This window comes from Arvicanthis niloticus, chromosome 7 (genome assembly GCF_011762505.2).
Source record: "Arvicanthis niloticus isolate mArvNil1 chromosome 7, mArvNil1.pat.X, whole genome shotgun sequence".
Taxonomy (NCBI): Eukaryota; Metazoa; Chordata; class Mammalia; order Rodentia; family Muridae; genus Arvicanthis; species Arvicanthis niloticus.
In genome coordinates, this window is record NC_047664.1 from 77,039,800 (window position 1) to 77,065,357 (window position 25,558).

The following is a 25,558-nucleotide window of genomic DNA, read 5'->3' on the forward strand; positions in this document are numbered from 1 at the left end:
TACATTTCAAGATGCTGTTTTATTTTCAACAAATTAAACCTTCATAATCTCAACCATCGGAGAGAAGGTTACAATACAGGGGTTTGCAAAAGAGTAACTTTAGGAGGGGACATTTTTGAGAACAAAATTCGAGTACATTTTATATCCCATAGCAGAGTTTTCAATGAAAGGTCATTTGACATCCTGTAAAAAAATAAAAAAACCTAATTAGATTCACATATATGTGACACTATGAATATGCACATATGTTCTGTACGTGTAGAATAAATCTGGGCATTTATTCTACACCTTTGTATGCCTCAATACGTTATAAAAATAGTTTACTAAAGCTCACCAATACCAGTAAGCATTACAAGTGTTTGACGATTTTCCTACTTCCACCTTAGACCATGGCCCAGTTCATCTGTAAGCTCCTGGAGAAGGCCCCAGCATGGGGGACTACTAGTGTGGCTGTGTACCAAGGTTAAGTTGGATTCTCCAACCCCTGCTGAGCTTACAACTATTCAGATGTGAAAAACAAAGTCCCAAGTGCCAACGCCCTAGTTTCAAGGAGCTCACAGTTAAGGCAGCTATACGGAATGGCTGGGTGGCACTGGGTGTGGACATGCTTTTCTATCTCATTAGCAGATGTCAAATCCTTGGCTATAATGTTTGAGGACTGATCTTTTAGATTGGATTTTGTTTGCATTCTCATTTGAATGTTCTTGGGCCATGTGTAATAAGGTTGATATCTGAATACAATAAGAGCTATCAAAAAGTTTCCCCTGTTTATTTATTTGTATATCTGCTATTACAGCATCCAGATACTATACTTATTTTCTTAATAAATATGTTGTCAGGATAAAGAAAGGCCTTAGGTAATCAGATGACAAAGTCAAGGTGGAAATGAGTGTTAAATTACTCTTCTTCTAGCAAGATAAATAAAATCCTGCTCAAAGTAGACTGAATAGACCCTAACCTAGAGAATAGATCATAAAGATATATTTTCTCAATTTCAGGGAGAAGTTTATACCAAATAGATCAAATTCCATTTCACTCTGTGAATGTCTGCAAAGTGTTTGGTGATTTTCACTTCTCGAGTTGTTTTAATGTCTGTCTTTTCATTTCTATCTTTGTTTATTTATAGTTTTCTCCTCTTTATAGACTAATCTGGATCTTTTTGCTTTAAGAAATTTCTGCTTTACCCTTTTTAAATTTTAAAGATGTATGTGTATGTGGTGTGTATGTGTGTGAGTGTTTGTGTGTGTGTGTGTGTGTGTGTGTGTGGTGTGGGTACCTGTGGAAGTCTGAGACTGTTGGATTCTCAGGAGTTAGTCCTAAACACAGGCAATTGTGAGCTGTTAGTGTAGGTGAAAGAATGGAATTCAGAGCATCTGCATGAACAGCAAGCACCCTTGGCGTCTGAACTATCTCTCCCGCATTGCCTCTCCTGCCACATTTTGAAACAGGATCTCATGTAGCTCTACCTGGCCTGAGACTGGTTGTGTAGTTGTGGGCATGCTAGGACACCACTCTACCAACTGAGTTGCATCCCTGTATTTATAGAGATTTTTTGAGTATGAGTTATTTGGAATACAGAAGCACAAGTGCCAAGGCATCCTGGCCCATTCCAGGGGATGCTGACCAACAGCACAGAGTGAAACCGTGGTACTGTGCTCAGTAAGTGAAGATGAGGTTGTCATCTCCAAAATCACTTTGGATGACTACTTTTATGTCACAGACCAAGCAATACTAGGATCAAAGCAAATCTAGCCCTAAAATGCCAGCGCTTCCCATTTCCTGAAGCCTGCATTTGTAGTATTTATATATAATGTCAGTGCACACATGCAGTTGAACACTAGAAATACATTTGAGTGTGGTTTAGTTTATGACCAATGGAAACCTCCAAGCTGATTTCAGTTGTGAGACACATGCTGCTTCATATTTATTTACTGGTGTTTTTATTTTGAACACGTACCATTTTAAATGAAACTTGCTGACCTCTTCCCATTGCGTGGCTGCAAAATAATAAATTAGAAAGAAATCGTTGTAACTACTGATGTGAGGTAAATGCCATAGAAAGAACCCTAAAGATACAAAGAAGAGGATTTTTTATGTACATCCAGGTCACCTGACAGGCCTTGGGCAGAACAGAAGTGGGCTCGTTGGCCCCACAGCTGCAGTTTTTGATTTACTACGGCTGAGGTGGAGCCTGAACGTGTGTATTTCTACCGAGTTCTGAGGCTCTGCTAAAGCTGCTAAGACCAAGATGAATTAGAAACTACTCAGTTTTGCTTATAGGGAACCAACATTTGCTAACAACTGTTCTCAAGTTTCACCCTAAATGACCCAAAGCTACCTTTCTGAAATCATAGCATCTCTGTTTTATATATTCCTGCTGTCAATGTAGTTCCAAAATCCAGTCCAATCCATTCTCCAATTTGCTAATGTAAATCCTACCACAGGAACACCACCTTGGACTTGGAAATGTTCAGCTAAATGTTTCATTAGATATGTCTTGTCTAATCTTGGATACACATAATGTCATCTCTGTATTACTTCCATTCTCCAGCTAAAGCGTTTGCCTCAAATCTCACCTAAAGAAGACTTAAAAGGATGTGGTTGATTTTATGCAAATACCACAGCATTTAATATGAGCAACCACAGATTTGGGTTTTTGGAAACAATTCCCCACGTACCAAGGGATGGCCAACCTTAGCTTCTATTCATCCAGTTGCTAAACCAGGGTGTAAAGTACTAGAGTATAGAAGCTGAACTCTCTCTTTATTTTTTTCAGTATTTTATTTTACCTTAAATTATAGATATATCTGTGTGTTGGTGTATGCATATGAATGCAATTGCCCCCCAGAGGCCAGAAGAGAGCTCCAGATCCCCTGGAGATGGACTTATAGACTGTGCGCTGCCTGAAGCAGGTGTTGGGAATTGAACTCTGTAAGAGTAGTATGTGTTCTTAATCCCTGTCTTAATTCTCTCATCCATTGGTATCTTGCCTAGCTCCTACCAGAGCTTCAGTAAATAATTGAATACATTTACTACGTATGTAAATTTCCTGGCTACATGTTAAGAAAGTAAATATTGCAAAAAAAAAACAAAAAAACAAAAAAAACCCATAGCTCTTAAGAAATAGATTTCATACACGAATGCAAAATGATAAATGCAATCACAAAGCTATCTCTCTCAGTACGTTTTATTATCATTGGATTTTTCATTTTAAGAACTTGTCAGCGTAGTCATAACTATTGCAACCTATTCAATCAAAACCTTAATAATCGACTCCTTGGACTTATGAAATAGCTCTAAAAATTTGTTTCCCATGTACAAAATTAAACTGTGAAGTAGATGACTGTCATTGGAGTAGCCACACACAGGAGTAGTAAAAGGGAGATGAGAGGTGCTGTGGTTGATGGCAGGGCAGTGGTGGAAGTAAAACCATATTCAGACACTTGATGTCAACGCTTCATTAAAGCTTGAGTCAACTCAGGGAGCATACAGTGAACATGCTTTGTCAACTTCTATATTTATTGATCATAAAATAATATATATACATACCCTGAATAAAAAGTATCCCCTACTTTGAGCAGCAAGAGGGCCATTGTATTCTTCCTGGAAGAAATAAGGATGACATAACAAATTAAGCAACACCAGAAGAAAGGCAAATCCTTCTTAAGAATGCAGTGAGTGAGACTCAATAGTACTTTTAGCTATTCCCGAAGACTTGAGTCGAGTTTTCATGTCAGGAGAGAATCATCATGTTTACATCTAAATCATTTCAACAACTACCAATTACAATCATCATTGACTAATTTTAAAATATAATTTTATAGTGGGATATCTTAACTCTGAAAGTTTTGTTGTTGTTATTGTTGGGTTTCCCATTTTTCTCTTGCATTCTTTTCTCCTAGGATTTCTTAGGGTTTACCTTCATTTAGTCTGTTCTATGCCTACATCGGGCCTCAAGTTTTCAGAATATCTGAAAACTTGTATCTGCAAATACGAGAGTCTCGCTCAAAACAGAAAACAGAGACTGTGTGATAATTAGTCATAAGAATAAATATGACTCAGTCTTTCTTTGTCTAAATAGCGAGACTGAAATAACATAGTCAAAATAATTATCACTGGCTAATACAGACATGGAAGAAATAAAGTAAAACTTTATTAAGTATGAATTTATTTCTAGAAAATTAATTTGACGTAGACTGACTTTCTTCTTTGTCCTGGGAATTCTAACATTTCTGGGGTGAGTGGTGCTAGAAACTGAACTTAGCTCCCACACATGTCAGGCTACCCCACACATGTCAGGCTAATGCCCTGCCATTGAGCTACAACCCCAGCTTTGGAAATTCTATAAATTTAAAGTGCTACTAAATCCCCTCTTAGATTTCTCTTTAAAGTTATTAGTAGTTGTATTCAATTGAAGCTAAAATATGAAGACTTTGGGGGGGGGTGATGATCATAAAAATAAGCTGTGGGATGTTTACTCATCTAACTGTATGCTTTTTTAAAAAACATGCTTTAAGAAGAGTAAAAAGAAATACAGGATCAAAGTTAAGGAAACACCAGACCTGAATTCCTGAATTCGACTTTTATGTAATGATAACAATATAATAATGAAGTAACCGTCATTAAACCATAAAGGGAGTGTCACAATGAAGAAGTGTGTGTGTGTGTGTGTGTGTGTGTGTGTGTGTGTGTGTGTTTCCTAGACTAAGGGTCAGTAACTGTCACCTCTCATCTTAGGCAGCTAGTGGCACTTTCTTGAACTACTGTGACTTTCCCTTCTCTTGAGGTAGTGGAACCCGTGAAAGCCCAGCCAAGTTCCCATTAAATCAAAGATGGCAACACTAGACCCAAAATGTGATGTCTCCCTTTAAAATGTTACCCAGGACTTTTAACACTAAAAGCATCAGGATTATGTTTAAGTGACATTTTAGTTTAAGAATGTTTTAGCTTAATTACATTTACATTACACACTGGTACTAGGTTTAAGTCCTGTTTTTGTTAGCCAGGGGAAAAAAATAAAATGTTGACATTTGTTTGATGGTATGTATATATATTTACAATCGTTATTTTTTATCAATGTTTTAACACTTGGACAAAAAGATTATGTGACCCTAGCTATTTGTCAACAGGGTACAGGGGTGATACATTGTCCTTGACTGGATTTCCAATCCCTACCTAAAGACCAAACACCCAGCAGTCCCCTTTTCTTAAACCAAGACCACGTTTTGTCAGTAAGAAGGTCTCAGTTAGAGGGTATAGAAGCCCAGTTTTCCTCAGTGCAAAGGGCTTGAGCTGGACCAGGTCAGAACATGGAGAGGGAGAAAGCCTGCCCAATGCGCTTAAGCAGATTAACCAAGGTATATGATAATTTGGATCTGAAACATCTCCCAAAGACCGAGAGGTCGGCAGCACATGGTGCTGTTGGGAGGTAGCGGAATCTTTCTGAGGTGGTAGTAGAAGGAAATTAGGCTTGAAGAACGTGTACAGTACCTCGCTTTGTCTTCTCCCTCGTCTTCTTTGTCAGGGGGTGCGATACTTTGCTCAGCTGGACACTCTCTATGATTCTCTGCCTTACCGCAGATATAAAGTAACCCAGTGTGTCAAGCTGACCAACAACACACTGTCACTGTGACGGAAAGCTAACGCTGAGTATGGATGTGAGAGGCTCACCCTAAAGAGGGGTGATCTCACAAAGGACCACAGCTGCGGTTGGCGAAAGGGGCTGCCGCAGAGCGGCAAAGCCAGCATGCAGTTAGTTTTACATACACTCACTTTGAATCTCTTCATTCTTCTCTCATGCAGTTGAGGAACGAGCTGCAGCAACGGATGCACAACAGACGACTGGGAGGACATGAACACACACGATGAGCACAGGGGCTCCTCAGCATTGGGCACTAAGATGGCTGTCTGTCTGTCTGTCTGTCTGTCAGTCTGTGTCTACCCACTATTCTCACCCCAAATTAAAAGACAAGAAAAGGGAATGAAAGATATTATCTAGGACAGCCCATTGCAAGCCCTTTAAAGAACAATAGTGAATAAATCAAGGGGTGGGGCAGATGCTAGTCTTTCACTAAACAGTTGCCCATTATTTGGTGAATACTTTGCTGAAGGCCTAGGATCTGTTACAACTGCAACAGGTGTAGCCCCAGGTCATCTCTTTAGGAGGCCAAAAAGCCATCTGTCAGTGTCTACACTTACTCAAAACAATCCGGTCCTGACCAAGGCAACTTGCAAGTATCAGTTTTCCCTTACAAACATTGTTATCTGGATGCTTCTAGCACATCTACCTGGAAATCTCCTTCATAAATTAAAATATTTAAAATGGAACAGGAGCAAGACAACAGGAGACACAAAGATGACAATGTGCTTTGGTAGTGGAAAAAGGTGACTAAGATTCACTCTCTAAAAATGAGATGTCATGTGGGAGAAGATGAATGCACACCCGAGACACAGCGGCCTGACAGAGCTGCACTCTCTTAAGGTCTAGGTTGAGTTGAGCCTCCTCCCTAATATTAAACTCCTTTAACAGATGGGTGACTTTTAGCCCTAGATAATGGTTATATGCTCATGAACACAACTTGTGTTTGGTATGTAGCTAATCTCGCTTGAAACTCTCATCTGTTCACATGTAAGATTATCCCATGAGGTACGCACTTAAAGAGGAGTTTAAATTTACATTTCTTTCCACATACATGTTTAAAACACACTGTCCTTTCATTCTCTAAACTGCATGTGGTAGTGAATCCTAAGCTTAAAAGGTATATTACGGTCAAATAGTTTTTATGCTTATTAATTTTTCCCAGTGCAGAAGATCAAGCCTGGAGCTTTGTTTATGTTAGGTGAGGGCTCTGTTTTTACACCACAGCTCTAGCCAGTTTGTATGTTTTAAATCCATGCAAAAAAGTGAAAAGGACGAGCATGATTTGTATTCACTTATAAGTGGATATTAACCATGAAATACAGGATAACGCTCCACAGACCCAAAGAAGCTAAACAAGAAGGAAGGTCCAAGCAAGGATAGAGGGGGGAACAAGATGGTTATAGGAGGAAAACAGAGGGAAGGCTCTGGGTGGGAGAGGGGATGGGAAGGGGAATAGGGGAGGGTTCAGGATCCCATGTGAGGAGGTACAGGAGGGATGACCAGATGGCCATGAGAATGAATGGAAATCTGCAGCTGATGGGAGTGGGGAGGTAGAGGGCAACTCCAAGATGAGACAGAGACCTGGGATAAGGGAGGCCCAAAGAATTAATGGAGGTGGCCGTAGCTGAGATCATAGAAGTGGGGATATGGAACCCGAAGAGGTCACCTGTAGCCACACAGGAATCTTAGTGGAATGAGGGACTACACACCCACAACATTCTCCATTCAAAATTTATCCTGTCTACAAGAAATGCAGGGATCACTGAAAGAGGCCACATGAGCTTGACACGAATTAAAGCTGGGCCACTCATTCTCATTACTCTGATAGAAACTCTCACAATGAACATCTACCTCGTGCTAATGAACAAAAATAGAAGGTGATGTTTCCAGTTAGCACTGATACTTGCCTTTTGAAATCATTGCTTTAAAAAATGTCTTTGGATGAAACTAATTTTCTCTTGTATTAATATCACTGTAAATAATTTGCTTTACTTACTCATTTGTTGTTAGACATCTTTTGTCATTTAATACAAATTGAAGAAGGATGGATTTTTTTAATATGTTTTTTACTTATTTATCATCATATTTCGAGCATTTGGAGTTGTGTTTGACACACACTAGATGATAAATAATTGTGAGCAAGTGAATATAAGGCACATGTAGTTACATGTAAAGTAAGTATATAATAAATATTAATTTTCATTTATTCACATATAAACTTATTTCCCTCCCCGTGGTACTGAAGAATGGAATACTGTGCTATATCATCAGACTCAGACATAATTTGTAGAGTAAAAAATACGAGTTTTGGTCTTATTGTCTGCTAGATAAATCTTTTTTAAAAATGAGTTTTCTCTTAAGACACATATTTGTGACTACTTACCACAACATTTGAATTTCCCAACTTCTGTGTCTTTGAATAATGAAATAAAAACTGTTAAGATAGAAAGAGTGAGTTACCCATAAAGATTTATGACTTTCTTTATTCTATTTAGTGTATATGTATTTAGGAAAATCACCTTACCCTCTTAGTATTATCTTTCTCACTTTGTTCCTAGTGAAGAGATACATATCATTAAACATTATAAAACTTCATGTTACATACTTTGAAATTCACCATACATTATGAATTATGCAAAAATGTAAACTGTGACACATATGTTGTACTTCAAACATAGGACTAAAATTGCTTTAGCATCTTTGCTCAAAAATAAATGGAAGATTGATTAAATATTATCAATATTATAAAATATATATATGTATATATACTTTTTTGGTCTCATTTGCTCTTAGCATCAAAGAAAGATGATGGAGAGATTTTACTGTTATTTGTTTTATTTTAATTAGGGAAAATTACATAGTGGGGGAATATCATCACTAGAAAGAATAATTTGCCTTCAAACTATCAAACTATCCTTGAGTTACTCTTTGTGGAAGGCTCGGAGACTGGAGTGTACCGGCAATCACAGGATACGTTTGAGATGCTGATGAAGAACATCATTTGGAACGTAAGGCTTTCACCTTTAATAAGGTTGGTTAATAAAAGCTGTTCAACCAAGACACAGGCTAGAACCTGAAGTCTAACGGTGTATGATTTCTCACACTCCTGCCCAGTCTTCACCTAGGACAAAACATTCTCCCAGAAGAGTCAAATAATTTCAATCAGAAATCAGGACACAGATGCAAACAAGAACTTTCTTTCTTTCTTTCTTTCTTTTTTTTTTTTTTTTTTTTTGGTTTTTTTTTTTTTTGGTTTTTCGAGACAGGGTTTCTCTGTATAGCCTTTGGCTGTCCTGGAACTCACTCGGTAGACCAGGCTGGCCTCGAACTCAGAAATCCGCCTGCCTCTGCCTCCCAAGTGCTGGGATTAAAGGCATGCGCCACCACCGCCCGGCAAACAAGAACTTTCAAACTGACACACTGTGGTTGGCCAGTTTGTCCTTCCTTGTTTGCTTGTTTGTCTGTTTGTTTTTCCCAGTGCTGGGGTGAAAACTCAGGTCTCATCCATACCAGCCAAGTGTTCTCTCCAGCTAGGGTTTTCTGTTCTTAATGTCCTATGCTACAACAAACATCCTGTCCTAAGTACAGACCATAAAAACGTAGCAACTTTGTTTCATTCTTGTCCCCAATTATACATGTGTGTGAGAAAAATAAAAACAGTATGATCACAAATTTCCTCTTTCAGACCACATATTATGCTTGAAGGAGACATGATTTCCCAGTTAGTTGAGTATGAACTCTACCAATACTACCCTAACAGAGAAGCTCAAGTATCTGCTTCTTATTTCCAGTCAGCGTGTCTTGTAGCTCCTGTTCCCAGGATTCCTAAATTGGGCACATATTCTTCAAGGAGGAATTTCAGGTCATTTGTTTGGTTGGTGGATTGCCTACAGGACTTCAGCCTTACCTGAGGCTTCTGGAAAATCTCCATCACTTCACGGCAAAGCTTCCTCAGCGCAACAGATGCCTAAAGCAGATAAGAAAACACATGGGTTATGCTTCAGTTTGCACTTTATCTGCACAGAGGATGAAATTTCAGATGTTAGAAGCACAAGGATTGCTAACCAGCCCTGCCAAGAAGTCTTGCTGTGGTCCACTGAAACCCTGCAGGAGTCTCTTGATTTCTCTCATCATAATCTAAAGCATCAAGGGCCAGGGTGATGGTTGGGCAGGTGACAAAGTTGGCTGATAACAAGAGATAGCAAGAGAAGTTGAGTTCAGATCCCTAGCACCTACATAAAAGTCTTGCACAGCTAAGTGCATATGTCACTCCAGCATTGGGCACGGAGATAGATCCTAGGAGTTTGCTGGCCAGTCAGTCTAGATACAAAGGCAGACTTCGGGCTCTGTAAGATTCCCATCTCACAAAACAAGGTGGGGGACAATGGAGGAAGATGCCTGGTGTCTTCCTCTGGCTTGGGTGTACGTGATATGCATTCCCATGTCACAGACTACACACACATACACACACACATACACACATGTGCACACACACACACACACACACACACACAGAAACTTGAGCACACATATAGCAAACAAACAAACAAACAAACAAACAAATCTTTCTTTGCAGCTGCTGTGCAGCAGTTGAGGTTTCCACTGTGGTCCACTTACATAGTTCTCAACGCTCACTGAGACACCAGGGAACTCGATGACTAAGATAGCCTGGGCAGTGCCAGCTAGGGATTAGTCTCCTGGCTTGTAGAGAAATGCATGTGCATGCCAAAGCTGTGAGCTTCACCGAACATTACTCATTACTGGCTAATTTGAAAATCCTGCAATTGCTCTCAAACAATGGGGATGGAGGGGCAAGAAGCTGTGCGTGGTGCCAGTCTGAGTACCACCCTTCCCAGGCTGCTGACTGCACACCCCAGGATCAGGTTTGTCAAAGCATCAGAGGGCAGAATTAGGGCAGGAATCCTGCGGTTGGCAGTCAGCTGGGCGTGGTAGGGAGTGGCCCAAATGGACAAGCAGGGGCAAACCCTGCTTCGCACAGGACCTAGCAAAGTCGGCCTGTGAGCCATTGAGTCCTTAATAAGTTCATTTCTGAAGTAATGAGAAGCTGGGGCAGTGAGAGGCGATGTAAACAGTGCTGATGTCTGGCTGAGAGGCTGAACAGCCTGAAATCAGCAGTGTGGATCCCATTTCTACTGTTTCTACACTAGTTACTTAATCTCTTGAAACTTTAGTTTCTTTAGCCAGAAATCAGGGGTGATGTCACTGCAGGAAGTTCCTGAAAGGATTAAGGGCAGGACAAGCCCTTTGGTTTAATTTACCACTGCAGGGACTCTCAATTTAGAAGCTGTGAGAAAAGATCGCTCTGCACTGTCATTAATCTCTCCCCATGCACCTACCTCAGACAGCTGTGCTGAGGAACACAGTCGGAGTTACTGTGCAGTGCCCCTAACATCCTTCCTCCACAGAGGTCTGGTTTTGTCTCCTTCCTCCCATCTGTTTGCCTTCCAGGCAACTTGTTGGGATATATATTGATAGGACAAAATGGACCATGTATACATGACGTTTCAACACATTATAAAATACTTTCCTGTACAGAGTTACCATTCTGTTCTTAAAACACAAGGGCAAGGCACATAGGACAGGGCTTCCTGCTCTTTTGTATAGAGGAAATGAGGTCCTGCAAGAAGGTGACTTCTCCAGTATGTTAAGAGATTGTCATTGACGGAGTGTGGCCTAGGAGCCAGGCTTTCTACCTGTGAATATGCTCTGGAGGGCTCATCAATATCCTCTGATGTATAGTTGGGAGTTGACTATTTCTCAGTTGTTTCATGGTCCTGGGAGTGTCTCATATGTACCTGCTGGGTTAGTGCTCTACCACTGAGGCCAAGCTCAAAACTATGAGGAGCTGAATGAATTACAGAGTCTGGTAAGTCCTTCCTTACTTGTTTCCTTCAGGTTAGATCTATGAAAATCGGGTAATAAAAACTCTTAAGGGTCTTTTTTTTTCTTTTCAAATAGCCCATATAGAAATGCAGCAAAATCTAAAGCAACAACAACAACAGAAAGATATTTGGCTATGTTCCATGTCAAAGGTGCATCTCAATTGAAGAAGACTATACGTATATATGTGGGTTGTGTCTCCTTAGGAAACCGTGTCTAGGTTGGATGAGGTTTGGCAATAACACTGACCTTTGGCTAGAAACATTTCAAAATAAATGCATTTTCCTGGCTTTCTTTATAAGAAGACATTATTCTCCACAATTCTTTGAAGACTTTTATATGTGGGATAGGTAATATTTTATCTCATACTAATGGACCTTAAAGATTTTTATTTTTTATTTGACAAAAGTATCTTGAAGCACTCATTTGATAATTGCACAATTAATAAAATAACAGTTTATAAACAGTTAAGGATATTTAAATCTCATAATATATTGAAATATATATTTAAATGTGAAAGACAGAAATAGTATATATGCCAGGCTCTCTTTTAAAAGGTAGACAGAAGTGAGGTCCAACTGGAGTTGATTTGAGGAGATAGGGAGCTGGCTCACTGTTTAAAGGGTTTGTTGCTTAAATGTAGGGACCAGAGTTTGGAGCCCAGAACTCACATAAATGCTGGGTGAGTGTGTCAGCTCCATTCCAACCTTACAAGGTGGAGACAGGGGATCCCTAGGGCAAGCTGGCTAGCAAGACTGGCCATATAGGCAAGGTCTGTGCTCAATTGAGAGATTTGCCCCAGCAAATCAGGTAGGAGAGTAATGGAAGATGATTCCTGACATTAATGTTGAGCCTTCTCATGTTCACACACATGTTCAGTATGTACCTTTCCTGTCCCAGACATATGCATGCACATATATATGCAGGTACCACACACACACACACACACACACACACTCACACTCACACACCATAAGTAGAAAAAGAATGCTTAAAGTGAGTTTATATTGACAGAGTTTAGATGAGTTTTTCTAAAAGCTAATACAGTGGGTATTGTGGATACAAAAATTGTTCTGAAGCTGTTCCTGAATTTTAAGTTCAACACAAAGGCTTACATGCTAATATCCCTATGTCATACACCTGAAAATGCTTCTTGTGGTCTGAATATGTCTCCCAAATGTTCATATGTTTGAACACTTGGTTCTGAGCTTGTGGCACTTTTAGGGAAGTCTGTGGAGCCTTTAGGCAGTGGAGTTTTTATTGGAAGAAGAGGGTCCCTGTAGGTGGGTCACGAGGCTTTGTAGCTTGGCCTCATTTCCTGTCATTATCTGCTTCTGGTGTGCTGGTGCAATGCGACCAGCCAGCCTCCTGTTCCTGTATCATCCCCTGCCTCGATGGACTATATTCCCCCGAATGGTGAGCCAAAAGTAAACTTTTCCACACTCAATTTGCTATCCTTGGGATGTTTTTATCACAGTAGTGAGAAAGTAACTGAAGCACTAATTGGGGGTTTAAAGTATGCATTTAAAATAGTGTTCAAAAGATCTTGCTTCCCTCCCCTCTCCTGAAGCCCAAGCAAATGCCTTTAACTTCTGGCAGGGGAACCTCTACAGCTAGGAAAAGACATCACACATGGCAGCTCCTCTGCGCCCACCACTCTGATCCCATCGGGAAGATCATATGAATAGTCCCTTGGCCTTGTCCAGAGGGTGTGTTTGAGCCACATTAGTTTCTCTCCAGGTTCCTGGCAGAGCTGCCTAAGAAAGTAAAGTCAGTAAGGTGAACTCTGGGTCCTTGCACTCAGAGCTGCAGGTGGAAGCATCAGTGAATGGTCTGAGGATGTCAAGGTTATTTTCTGCTCTTCGATTCCCCATGTGGAGGGGCAATGCTAGCACTCAGTCCTCCCTCCTCCCATGGGAAGAGAAGTGAACTGCCTCCTGGCTATTCTGGAAGCAGGGAACTGGGAACACACAGTCCAGCCTTTTGTCTTATCTGCCAACATGCAGGGATCATGCTATGATATCTGAGGATCAGCTATCCTCATGTGGTATCTGCTTCAGCTCTGTGAAGACCCAGGCTCACTGCCTGAGCCCGTCCAAAAAGCTTGGTTCTGGTGCAAAAATGCACGGTTATTGGGTATTGTATTTTAAAACAAAATGTGATCTTAAAATTAGCATTTAAATAATCCACAGTTCCAAAAATAAATTTATTTTACTTGAAGATGAAAAGCTAGCCTTTTAGAACACAAGCCTATAGCACTGACATTACCTGGAGATAATGCAATAGCATCTAAGACGTGACAAGTCTTAGTGAGTTCAAGAAAAGTTCAAAGGGACAAATGGAGAATTTCATGCACCAATAAATGCCTACATTGTCATGAAACACCCCCAGATTAAATTACCTGAGGCCGGGAATCAAGAGACAGAAAGGACGCACAAGCTTCTTGAATCTGTAGAAAAACAAAGACATCAGTTACACCCTAGAAATAGAAAAGAGCTAAAGCCAGAAAAATAGACTACACGGAGCCATTACATATAGTGAGACTGTCATAAACAAACAATAAGATACAAGCAAAGGTTTATAAGAATCATAAAAAAAAACTATGCTGGAAAGTTAAGTCCCAGGCTGTGCGCTTGCGGTGTTGTGGTATACACTTCTTTGGTGGCCTTTCAAAATGAGACCAGAAAAAAATATATAGTGATGCTTGTGTGTCCAGAGTAGTTTTGGCCAAATCCTTTTTATGGCACAGCATCAGAGAGCCCTGTCCAGTGTCAGAATTCTTTATTGGTCTACTTAATTGAAGTTGTATTCTCATTGTAGACTGAAACGAGGAGTTATGTGAGTCAGTTGTAACTTCTTAAGCTCCTTGTTGCTTCTGAGTTGAGAACATCCTGAAATATACAATTCTTTAGCTTAGAGAACACCAAGGGCATGAGCTAGTGCAGAAAAACATGACCTTATGTCTGTCCCCTTCAGCTCGTGGGACCCGCCATCTCTGCATATCACCAGTATTTGAGGAATGTTTAGAAATTCCACTCATCCTGTGTGCCATGTACCTGCTCTCTCTCTCTCTCTCTCTCTCTCTCTCTCTCTCTCTCTCTCTCTCTCTCTCTCTCTCACACACACACACACACACACACATACACACACAAGGGGGAGGGGGATGAAGGAGAGGGAGAGAAACTTTTTGAGTCAAAAGTTACATTGTATTTAACTTGACCAGAATCAATGTTAAATAAAAGTTCTTGAATTGAATTGGACTTTTGGAAAATAAAACAATGTAACAAGAGAAATTAACTGTTACATTGTAACAGTGAGAGGCTAAGCCAACAAGGCGATACTCTCTGAAGCCATGAACACTGACTGGTACAGAACACTGTCATCTCCAAGGCTTCACTTTGGTAGGCTGGGAGGAAATGGCTTCTGCCATGAAACAGAGAGACCTGAAGCCATTGCACACCCAAGGGCACTGTTGGGTAATACTGGCACTACAAGTGTATGCCACCACACTTGGCTAGCATGTTAACTTCTTTAAACATCTTTTCCTAAAAAAGAAGGTCAATGTTTTCATAGTAACTCCCCTTCCTACAAACCAAGCTGCCCACATATGTGAGGTGGTCTGTGTCTAAGAACAGAGAGCTCTGCTAACTGAGCAATGCCGTAAGCTGCTTCAATAAAAACAGCAGAGAATTCGCTAACCCAATTAAAGCTTCTGGCCTTTGTTCTCATTCATTGGAAAGGGGACAGCATCCCCATTCACTCCCTCACTGGTTTCTGCACACATTTGCCAGCTTCCCTCGGCTGATGGCTCCAATGGTTTCTAGGGCCACTAATGGCCTTTGAGACCCCTGCATGGTCCGCTGGTGAATCTGTTTGAAATGAACAGGTCTCTGCACATGGATGGGAAAGCGCATGCTCTCCGTGTCTGGACCACTCTCTGACGTAAAGTCCTCCAGCAGGAAAAAGAAACGCTGTCTTTTGAGTTCTTAGCAGGTTGCCTACTGTTCACTTGTTGTTAGGGTTTTGTTTGCGAGGAGCAATAGCGCAGTCTACTACGTCCTATGTAGCCCAGGGTAGCTTTGAAATTGCCTTCTGAATACCAGCACTAGAATGTATGCTACCACACGTGGCCGGCAGGTTAATTTCCTTAAATATTGTTTCCTATAAAAGAAGACAATGTTATCAAAACTCTTTCCTAGAATTATGATCTAAAATATTTTTCAAAGCTATTCACCGAAAGAGATCATTTCAAGCAAAAATAATTTCTATATTGTACATTAGTGTGAGTTGCTCCAATTATTCACCTAGCCTATTTTTTCCCATGCTCTTTGATGATCTACTAAAGCAGAGACCCTTCTAATAGACTTCATGAATATCTGTACTGTTAGAGAATCTGGTACTTACCATCTATTTGGTTTTTCTCCCCCCTTATATACTTTGTTAGAGGTTGGCCTAGACACAAAGAATATTTTCAGCTTGAAGCACACCATAACCTTTAGCCTTGTTTGTAATATTTCCACTTCTTATTCTCACGCCACCCTTTCACAGACAACTCTTCTAATATATTTGATGTGCACCTTTCATTTGTGTGTGTTCTTGTAAAATCTAATTTGTCTACCTGCATGGGACTTCCGTACAACTTTTTCATTTTTTTACTTATTATGCTACTTAGAGATCTATCCATGGTGCTAAGTGTGTATCTGACATGTAGCTCCTACCCATCCTAGAAGCTGTGCAGCCTTCTAGCCTGTATATGGTATTCCCAGAGATGGACAGACAGCTGCATCCCATGTAATCCTTTCTACTACACAGAGGGCCACAGCCAGTCTCCTCACACAGTGTTCAGTTCTCTGCCTGTGAAACACTCTCTGGGGCTCCCTTCCCAGGAGAGAGGATGCTGGAACATTTGAAGTTCTGCTCGAGCTGTTTTTCCCTGATCCTCACTCACTAAGGTACATCCGTCCTACTCCTCCATGATTTACCTTTTATATTTGGGTCTTTAATTCCCCTTATATTGTATTTGTATATAGTGTGGGTTTCATGTTTCTCAATTCAGTGAGTCGGTTTCAGCCTGTTCTTTTCCTTCTTTGCCTCACAGTGTTGTTTATGTGTGTGTCCATTCTGCCTCTGGTCTGGCTGCCCCCAGAAACAGACTTTTAGATGACGTAGCTGGGGCTGTAACTCAGAAGTAGAGCATGTGTCTAACATGCCTAATGCTCGTGGGGTTCAACCCTCAGGGATGCAATAAATAAATAAGCAAATGGGAAAGGAAGAAAGGAAAACTGAAGAGGCTACAGTGCAAGGCTGTGTGTTTTAGGTGTGAACCTTGAAACATCAGCAAAGGCATGGAAAAGGGAAACCAAGATGATAAGGAATATGGTAAGGGAATGTCACCATGACTGGCTGGGGCTTCATCTGTCTGGAGATGCTGGGAGACAGTGTATAATAGGTTGCCATCAGCCATGCTGAGGGAGTAATTTTCCACCATTTTCTTTCCTCCAACATTTGGGTGTTGCTCTCCATGGTGGTAGTGGTGGTGGTGGTGGTGGTGATTCTGGGATGCCAACACCTGCAGGGCAGGCAGAGTAAGCAGAGCCTGGACAGAGGGTTGCAATAAGAAGCTACCTGGGCTGGTGACTGTCAAAGGTAGGACTCTCCAAACTCTAAGTTTTATTCCATCACTTCATGCCTTTATTTTTCTGTCATTATCTGAATTTTCAAACTATAAACTACTACAGTTTTATGGTAGTCTTTGTAAGCAGGAACAGATCGTTCTCCCCTTTAAGCTCCTTGTATTGAAGATGCCCTCTGGATTTGGAGGACATCTTAATAAATTTAGAGATTTGGTTTTTCATGACAGTGTTAGATAAACTCGTATGTTCCTTTTTTAAAAAGTAAGTGGAATTATTCTAAGTAAAGCCATGCTGATGTCATGGGCTTTGCCTTGATTACTTTGAGGAAGATTTGGCACTTTTATCACATCAAATGAATTCTTCTGAGTCCTGTGGGCAAAGTGCTTGCCACACAAGGTCTGAGGACAGGAGCTGGATCCCCAACCCTCACATAAAAAGCCACCATGTTTGAAATCAGCATTCGGGCAGCAGAGACAGGAGGTGCCATGGGGCTCACCAATCAGCCAGTCAAGTCTTGTTTGTGAACCCCAGATCCCAGTGAGAGTCAGTCTCTCTCTCTCTCTCTCTCTCTCTCTCTCTCTCTCTCTCTCTCTCTCACACACACACACACACACACACACACATACACGACAGATGTTCCTAAAAACAACACCCCCTCATACACACAATTGTTCCATTGAAGAAAAGATGTCTCTCCATCTAGTCTCATGGTCATCTTTTATTAACACTTACTTTTTCCTTCATTAATGTATTGTGTGTTTTTACTATTTATTACTTTCTATAGTCATTGTGGATGATACACATGGTCTCTCAGTATCTGTAGGGGTTAGCTCTAACACCCCTGAGAATACTAAAATCTATAGGTGATCATGTTCCTCCTACAAGGCAGTGTAAACTTATACTTGAGTATAACCCATATCCTCTTGTATCTTTTAGGCCATCTCTAAACTATTTGTAATACTTAATGCAATGTGCACATTATATAAATTGTCATTACACTATACTGTTTGGGAAATAACAACTGAAACAGTCTGTATAGACTTAGGAAAGATACAGTTTTTCACTGCTAACTATTTTCAAGCCATAGTTGGTTGAATCCACAGATGTACAGATAACTCATGGATTCAGAAAGCCAATTGTCTTTTAAACTATATTGTTATGTTACTTCCTTCTAGTGAAAAGAAATATTACTGATTCTTATATGATTGGTACTATACACAAAAATCTTGTGAACTCTTTTATCAGTTCTAACATTTTAACAGCAAAAGACTTAAGGCAATTCTTCACCACCATGGAGAACAGGAGGAAAAGGTTACTGCTGATCTCAAATGAACTTGGTTAAAATATTCGATTATGCTTGAAATAACAAAACTTTCAGGAAGACAGGGAAAGAAGAGAAGGTACTTAGCTAGGTAAAGGGCAGATGTGTGAACTTTAAAGTAGCTTTCCTTTGTAGAGAAACGTACAACACATTGCTTGTGTAAGACAGAACATGGGCTTTGGGTGATGACACAAGAAAGGAAATTTTACTTCAGGGCATTTTAAAAACTAACAATTTCATATGTGTGTGTGTGTGTGTGTGTGTGTGTGTGTGTGTCTGTCTGTCTGTATCTATCTATCTATCTATCTATCTATCTATCTATCTATCTATCGAGAGACTATTGGTGTATTGATCAAAGCTACTGCATCCCCTCCCATCCCCCACCTCCCAACACTTTCCCCTCCCAAACTCATGTGCTCTTCCAGTGCTGCGGGCATGCGCACAGACGAAGATCCATCTTCTGGAGCACGGGTAGCCTTGCACACAGCTTACACTTTTGAGCTTTTACAATGAAGCATTATGTTCTCTGCAGTCTCAGCTATAGCCTGCAAATTCGGATTTACAATGCTTTTGTCATTAAATTCTAAGTATAATTTCCTGTTTGTTCTAGGGCTATTTGCCATACATGGTACTCATCTCCCAAACAAATGGGATGCTTAAGTCACGGATTTGTTATTTTCTTACTGTATTGCAGTATAATTGGGAAAATCTACTAGATGTTTTTTAATTTATGAAACCTTGCTTTCTAACCTAACATGTTCTGGTTCTTTAATGCCTATTTTCCCCCATGAGATTCTACCACTTGTTACACTGGTAGTCTTTGAGGAATGGTAGTCATTGGTATGTATTAATAATGATGGCTACACCTTCTTGTCCATCTTTTATACATATATAAATGGTTAATTGTCAGTTTTGATAGCTTGCATTTCTGAATTTTATTTTATTAGCTATGAAGACTACCATCCCAGTTTTTTCTCAGTTCATATTTGCTTTATATATCATTTCCAACCTCCCATACATAAACCGCTACCCATGTTATGTGTGATTATTTATGTATGTGTGAATGATGGAAGGAGTACACTAGAGATTCAACTAGGGCCCCACATATGCTGGGCAAGCAAGCATTCATCCACAAGGTGCACCATCAGCTCTTAGGTGTGAGTCTTAATAGATAGTTATTCCTGGATTGTAAATAGCTAGAACAGGAATGCAAATGAGAATCCATGTCTTTTAAGTGGCATATTTTAGCATGTTTACATTTATTATAATTACCCCCTTTTAAAGCTTGTTTTTGCTTTCTAATTTTTACCATTTACCGTTTTATTTCTTTTTGTCTTTCCTTCTCCCTTTTAGTGTTTTCTGAGATAGGATCTTGGAATATTCATGTATGTATGAATCTATACATCTATATATCAGGCTGACCTTAAACTCATTATGTACCTCAGTTTAGTCTCAAACTTACAAGAATCCTCCTGCCTCCGCTTCCTAAGTGCTAGAATTATAGGTGTGTCTTACCTTTTATTTTAATAAGACACTCTTAACTACTATGATACCACATTGTTTCACTTTACCGTAATAATTTTAAGGAAGATGGATGTTTCCCTACTGTTTGCAAGAATAACTCACCTCATTCCACAGCTGTAGTTCTTTTTCTGGCTGTAATCTTTGAGGTGACATTGGCACACCTAAAAACAAAGTTTTGAATATGCATTAACATTATTATATCATGTTTCTTTTTCAAATTAATTATTTCTATGTAATTTCATTTCAGATTTTGGTTGTCATATGGGTTTTTTTTTTTTTTTTGCTATAAATTACTACCAAGCTAATTCAATTAGATATGTCAACATTTGACCTTTTATAAAAAGCCATGTTTATCAAAACATCCCAATAACATAGTGGAGATAGTATTCTCAACAATGAATTACCTTTATCTTAACATAAAAACTTATCTGAATGCTCATAGTGGCTTTATTTAATTTGCCTGAAAGAGGAAACAATCCAGTGATATATGCAAAGCTGTGATGAGCACTTCAAATACGCCATGTTCTTAATCCTCACACTGAACTTCCCAGAGAGACATGGTTATTGTTTATTATTATTATTTCTAACTCAGGAGAAGAAAACAGAAGCAAGCTAATTTGTATAAGGCTCCTAAATAAATAGATAGCAAGAAGCATGTGATTAGTTTTGTTTTGTTTTAGAGATAGGGTCACTATGTCTCCCAAGCTGCCCACAAATTACAATCCTCCTGCCTCAGTTTCTTGAGCGCTGGAATTACAGGTGTGTACCTTTGTGCCTGGCTTCAATGAATATTGCCAAATATCTCTGACTGACTATAAGTTCGGATGAGTCCTATTTTCCCTAAGTCTTCTACTTTGTACTCAATATTGGCTCAAGCTCCAGTAGACTTTTCCTATTATTTAATTTAAGTTATAATAATAATAATCACAATTAACTACATTTTCTGTATTATTGACCTAATTCTGGTGTGTGTATGTGTGTGCGTGTGTGTGTGTGTGTGTGTGCATGTGTGTGTACCCTAGGACTCAAACCAAGGGTCATACACATATAAGACCTTTCTGTGGCAGTGAGTTTTACACACAACTTAGAGGCATCATATAAAGAGCTGGCTAAGTTTAGAACTTGGTGGGGCCCCCTGTGAAGGCACCCCCTTTTATGGAGCCCTCTTTTATGAGAGAGTCCTCCACACTCTTCAGTGATAAATTGCCCACCATACCACAACCACGCAAGGCAGGCCACAGTTGCCGGATGAGTCACATTCTGAGCTCTTTCTGCTTGTAGGAAAGGATTAATCTGTGATTTCAAAGCTTCATGTCAAGTACCTGGAGATCTTACTGATTCCAGGATTCTAATTGACAGGCATTGCTGTGACTTATTTATCTTCACTTCATGTTTAAATATTTGCCTGCATGTGTACATGTGCATGCACTAAGCGCATGCCTTATGCCTGAGGGGCCATCAGATTCCGTGGAATTGGAGTCGAAGGCAGTTTCAAGATCCCATGTGGTTGCTTGAGCACAGAACCCAGGTCGTTTGCATGAGCGGCACATGCCTTTAACCACTCAGCTAATCCCTCCAAACTTGGCATTTCTGTTTAAAGAATGCAGTGATATGTTCCCAACCCTTCTCCACCCCAGGACAAAAATGAAGCTTCCAACTCAGCTGTCTGGCATTAGGGCCAGGCCTCCTCACCAAGTCCACTGGGAGTTTGACTCTTTCCAAACCCTGAGCATCCAGGAGCCACTTAGAAATCACCATTGTGCTTAACAGTTCTAACCACTAATATCAAAATAAAAAAAAATGGGGGCAGTGTTGCTTTTGTGGCCCTTCTGTAAAACTCAGAAGCACAGTCTTGGGATATGATGAACCCCCAAATCAAAATGGTTTGCTATAGTTGATAGAAATCCACTGTCATCGGACTGAGCCCTAACACAAGGGACATGGCTTTTCTCTTCCTTTTTCTGACTGTTTATTAGGGTCGTTCCGGTTAAGCCACTTGGTGCATTCCAGGTTCTGCTGGGTTAAGTTGTAAAGAAAGGATATTTATTGAGTTCACACTTTTGGAAACTGCACATCTAAGCTCCAACCAGCTAGAACAATTGTGTAACGAGAGAGAAAGCCGAAGGGTAGGGAGGGGCCAATCTCGGCAGGGAGGAGCCAATCTCAGCCTTAAACAACCCACTCTCCAAGGAACCAGAGTTCCAAGGGAACACCTTTAATCCCTTCTGAGGGCAGTGTTCCCAGTCTCCCACCAATGTCCCACTAACCTCACTTCTCAAGGTTTCGCTATGCTATCTCGGTATTAACACACTGAGAACCAAGATCCTGACGCACTCGCTTTGGAAGGAGTTCTCAATCCGCGTCACCTGGCACGCGGGCCTTACACAGCACCAGTATTTGTACTACCATCCATGTTTTCCAAAACACCACCACTCTTCTCTCCTAGATCACTAAAATGGCAGCTTCTGCTCCTCTTTATCCAGGTTTCTCTACTTAAGCACTATGTAAGAAGACACCTGATTATTGTAAAGGTGGCACCAGTGTTCTCCGGAACCCTTCCCTGAAGAGTTAGCATCTGAGAATCAGTACTAACTGAATGCTTCCAATCAGTCAATGGATGAAAGATCTAAGCAGGACAGACATGCTTTAAATCAGTCTTGGCCATGATCTCTTATTGCTGCAGGCATAATCAAGTGACTGGCAGACACCCAAAGTGTGTTCCTCTTTCTGAGAAATTTCCCTCTTCAAACATGTTCTCTGAGTGAAGTGTTTCAACCCAGCAAGTCTGGCTTCTCTTTATCATCTCAGTATCTCTGTCCTCGTGTACTCCGATCCTGTTGGTTTTTGTCTTTCTTTCTTTTTTTTTTTTTTTTCCCTAAGGATGATACATTTACTGACACTTGTTTTCTTCTGGTTTTATGACATTTGTTTTTGTCATTTGTAGATATATCTAGTTACATCTATGTACTGATCACTCTTATTAGAACACCTTCAACTTTTGCTTACGTATGCCATGCATGCCATGCATGCCCCAACCCCCATGTTTAGGTGCTTGGGGACTAAGGCAGATTACACTGACCATTGATCCTTGCCTCACCGCCGCCCCCAACCTTGCTACTTTTTTTTTTTTTTTTTTTTTTTTAAGAATGAAATTTGTCTTTTCATGTCTGAAAGGGAATGAAGACAGAAAACAGCAGTCAGGGAACTTCCTGAGAGTGAGGAAAGCCTTTTGCTTGAATAATATCAGGGTTACTTATGATGTGATAGGTCAGCCAGCAGATTCATTCTTTTGGAAATAAAACTGAACCTGCTGACTGCCCAGTTCTCCAAGATGGTCATTTCCTATAGCTGCAGAAGCCATCGCAAGCATGCTGCATGCAACAGGCATAGAAAACATAGCTTTTCCCCCCAGCAAAACAATTTTTAAGGCTACAGTTATCAGGGCTTGGTACCACAGCTCAAAGCACTGTGTGTTCTTCCAAAGAGCCTGGGTTTACTTTTCAGAACTCACGTGGTAGCTCTCAACCAGTTGTAACTGTAGTCCCAGGGGATGCCACACCCTTTTCTGACCTTCCTGAACGCCGGGCACAGGTGAAAGGCACAGACATACATGCAAACAAAACATCCATATATCTTAAATGAATAAATACAAATAAAGACTTTGATTATCTGCCAGGCTGCTGACCTCTTTGCAAGTGTATTAAGTAAACCTGAATTCTTTAAAAGGAAAAAAAAATTGTAATTATTTCCTTCCTTAAGAAGATAAATGATACTATCATTCTAATATTTCTAATAAAACGTTTAAAAGAGAAAGGGCTAATTTAGTTTGCAAGTCATGGCTACCATGTGGTTGCCACCTTGCTATTTGGTTTTTCTTTATTTCAGAGACAACTTGTGGGTCCTGGGGATCGAACTCGAGGATTTTTTTTTTTTTTTTTTTTTTTTTTTTTGGACAGGATTTTTCTGTGGAGCCCTGGCTGTCCTGGACTCCTGGACTCACTTTGTAGACCAGGCTGCCCTGGAACTCCCAGAGATCCATCTTCCTCTGCCTTTCCTTGCGCTGGGATTAAAGGTATATTTCACCACACCTAACCTTGAACTTTGGTCTTCGTGCTTGGTAGCTGGCATCTTTATCAGATAAGCTATCGTGCTGTCCCTCCCACTGTCCCATTTGAACAGGCTTTCAGATGAGGGAAGCTGTTCTCCTTCAATGTCTCAGGAACAAAAATTAAAATAATGAAATGAAGGCAACAAAGACAGGCCAGGGAAAGAATACTGGTCTCTGTCCAGCGCTCCCACAATGCTCTGCGGCTGTGATGTTTAGATCCTCAACATTTCCGAAAAATGAACAGCCTACTGACCTAGGCAGCATCTGGAGAGTTCATATTTGTAATAAGGCAGTGTTAGGAACTTAAATCACCCCCAGAAAGCAGGAATGAATGACAGCCCCCCACCCCCATCCCAAACATGCACCTCAGTTACCTGGTAACTTTACAGCTTCAAGGGACACATTTTGCTCTACCACTCATCCTGGGCTTCAGACCTCCCTCCCTGGTCTTGCTTTTCCTGTTTTCTGGGAGCCACATTCAAGAGGTCCAGTTGTCATCAGATCCCGCCTGCCTTGCCATCTTTAAGTGCCTATCACTGGAAACCTGAATAAGCCTTGTATGCTCACTTCAACTTTCTGTGATGAGAACTCTATAATCCTGAAAACCTGTTAGCCTGTGTCTCTCCTCCACTTTGTAACTCAACAGCTGGCCTCCCAGGAGGCGCAGTGCAGCACAACTTTACCTTGCCTTGGCAAGGGGAGCAGCGGATTTTTGTTTCAACCATCAGTCCCTCCAATAACTGCAATGAAAGGGAAAGTGTTTTCATCTTTTTAGACTCCCGTTATGGAGTCTGCAGCCCGCCCTGTACCTTCCCCAGCCGGCTTCAGTCCTGGGCCAGATCCTGGCTTCAGTGGAAAGTGGATTTTAGAAGCCCAGAGAAGAGGCAAGGAAGGTAGAGGAGAGAAACCGGTGCAGCAGCAGCCCGAGGGGCCCTGAGGTAGGGGGCTGGTATCTTACCTCGGCAAGCATCCACACAGCAGGCGAGCAGCAGCAGCAGGGAAAGGAGAGGAGGCACGGTAGCAGCGGCCAATTGTCCTGCGGACAGCCCTGGGTGGCGACCCGCTGCTCGAGACATCTCGTTACCTCCAAGCGGCTCTGGATTGGGGACCAAGTACCCGGTGTTGTGTGGGTGTTCTAGCTGTCCCTCAGCCTCACCCGTGTGCCTTTTGCTGAGCTCACACACCAAAGTGACCATCTCTGCGCGCCACCAACTTTTAAATCTGGCGCACACGTGGGCTGGGCTGGCGTGACCTCGCCGCCCCTGGCTCCCTGGCGTCACCCAGACCTGCTGCCACCCCCGCAGGACACGCGCTCCTTGGCCGGCCGGGTGTCTGACTCAGGGCACCACGCAGTTGGCTCTGAGCTGGAAAATGGAATTAAACCATGGCGGTCCACTCCCACTTGTGGAAGGACTTGGTGGGAGCCAGAG

The 25,558-nt window shown here is 41.0% G+C and overlaps 1 protein-coding gene across 2 annotated transcripts; it reads right to left on the reverse strand.

Moving 5' to 3' along the window:
- Nmu (neuromedin U) lies at positions 1-25,558 on the reverse strand. Of its 2 annotated transcripts, XM_034509101.2 has the most exons (10): positions 25,087-25,546; positions 20,123-20,181; positions 13,944-13,991; positions 9,549-9,608; positions 8,166-8,195; positions 8,025-8,075; positions 5,773-5,841; positions 3,550-3,603; positions 1,958-1,997; positions 1-183 (listed from the first exon to the last, which is right to left on the reverse strand). In XM_034509101.2, the coding sequence occupies exons 1-9, from the start codon at positions 25,322-25,324 to the stop codon at positions 1,962-1,964; spliced, it is 645 nt and encodes a 214-aa protein (XP_034364992.2). In that variant the 5' UTR covers positions 25,325-25,546; the 3' UTR covers positions 1-183; positions 1,958-1,961. The 2 variants fall into 2 exon arrangements, with proteins under 2 accessions (XP_034364992.2, XP_076794790.1); XM_076938675.1 differs by lacking the exon at positions 5,773-5,841 and having other exon boundaries at positions 25,087-25,558.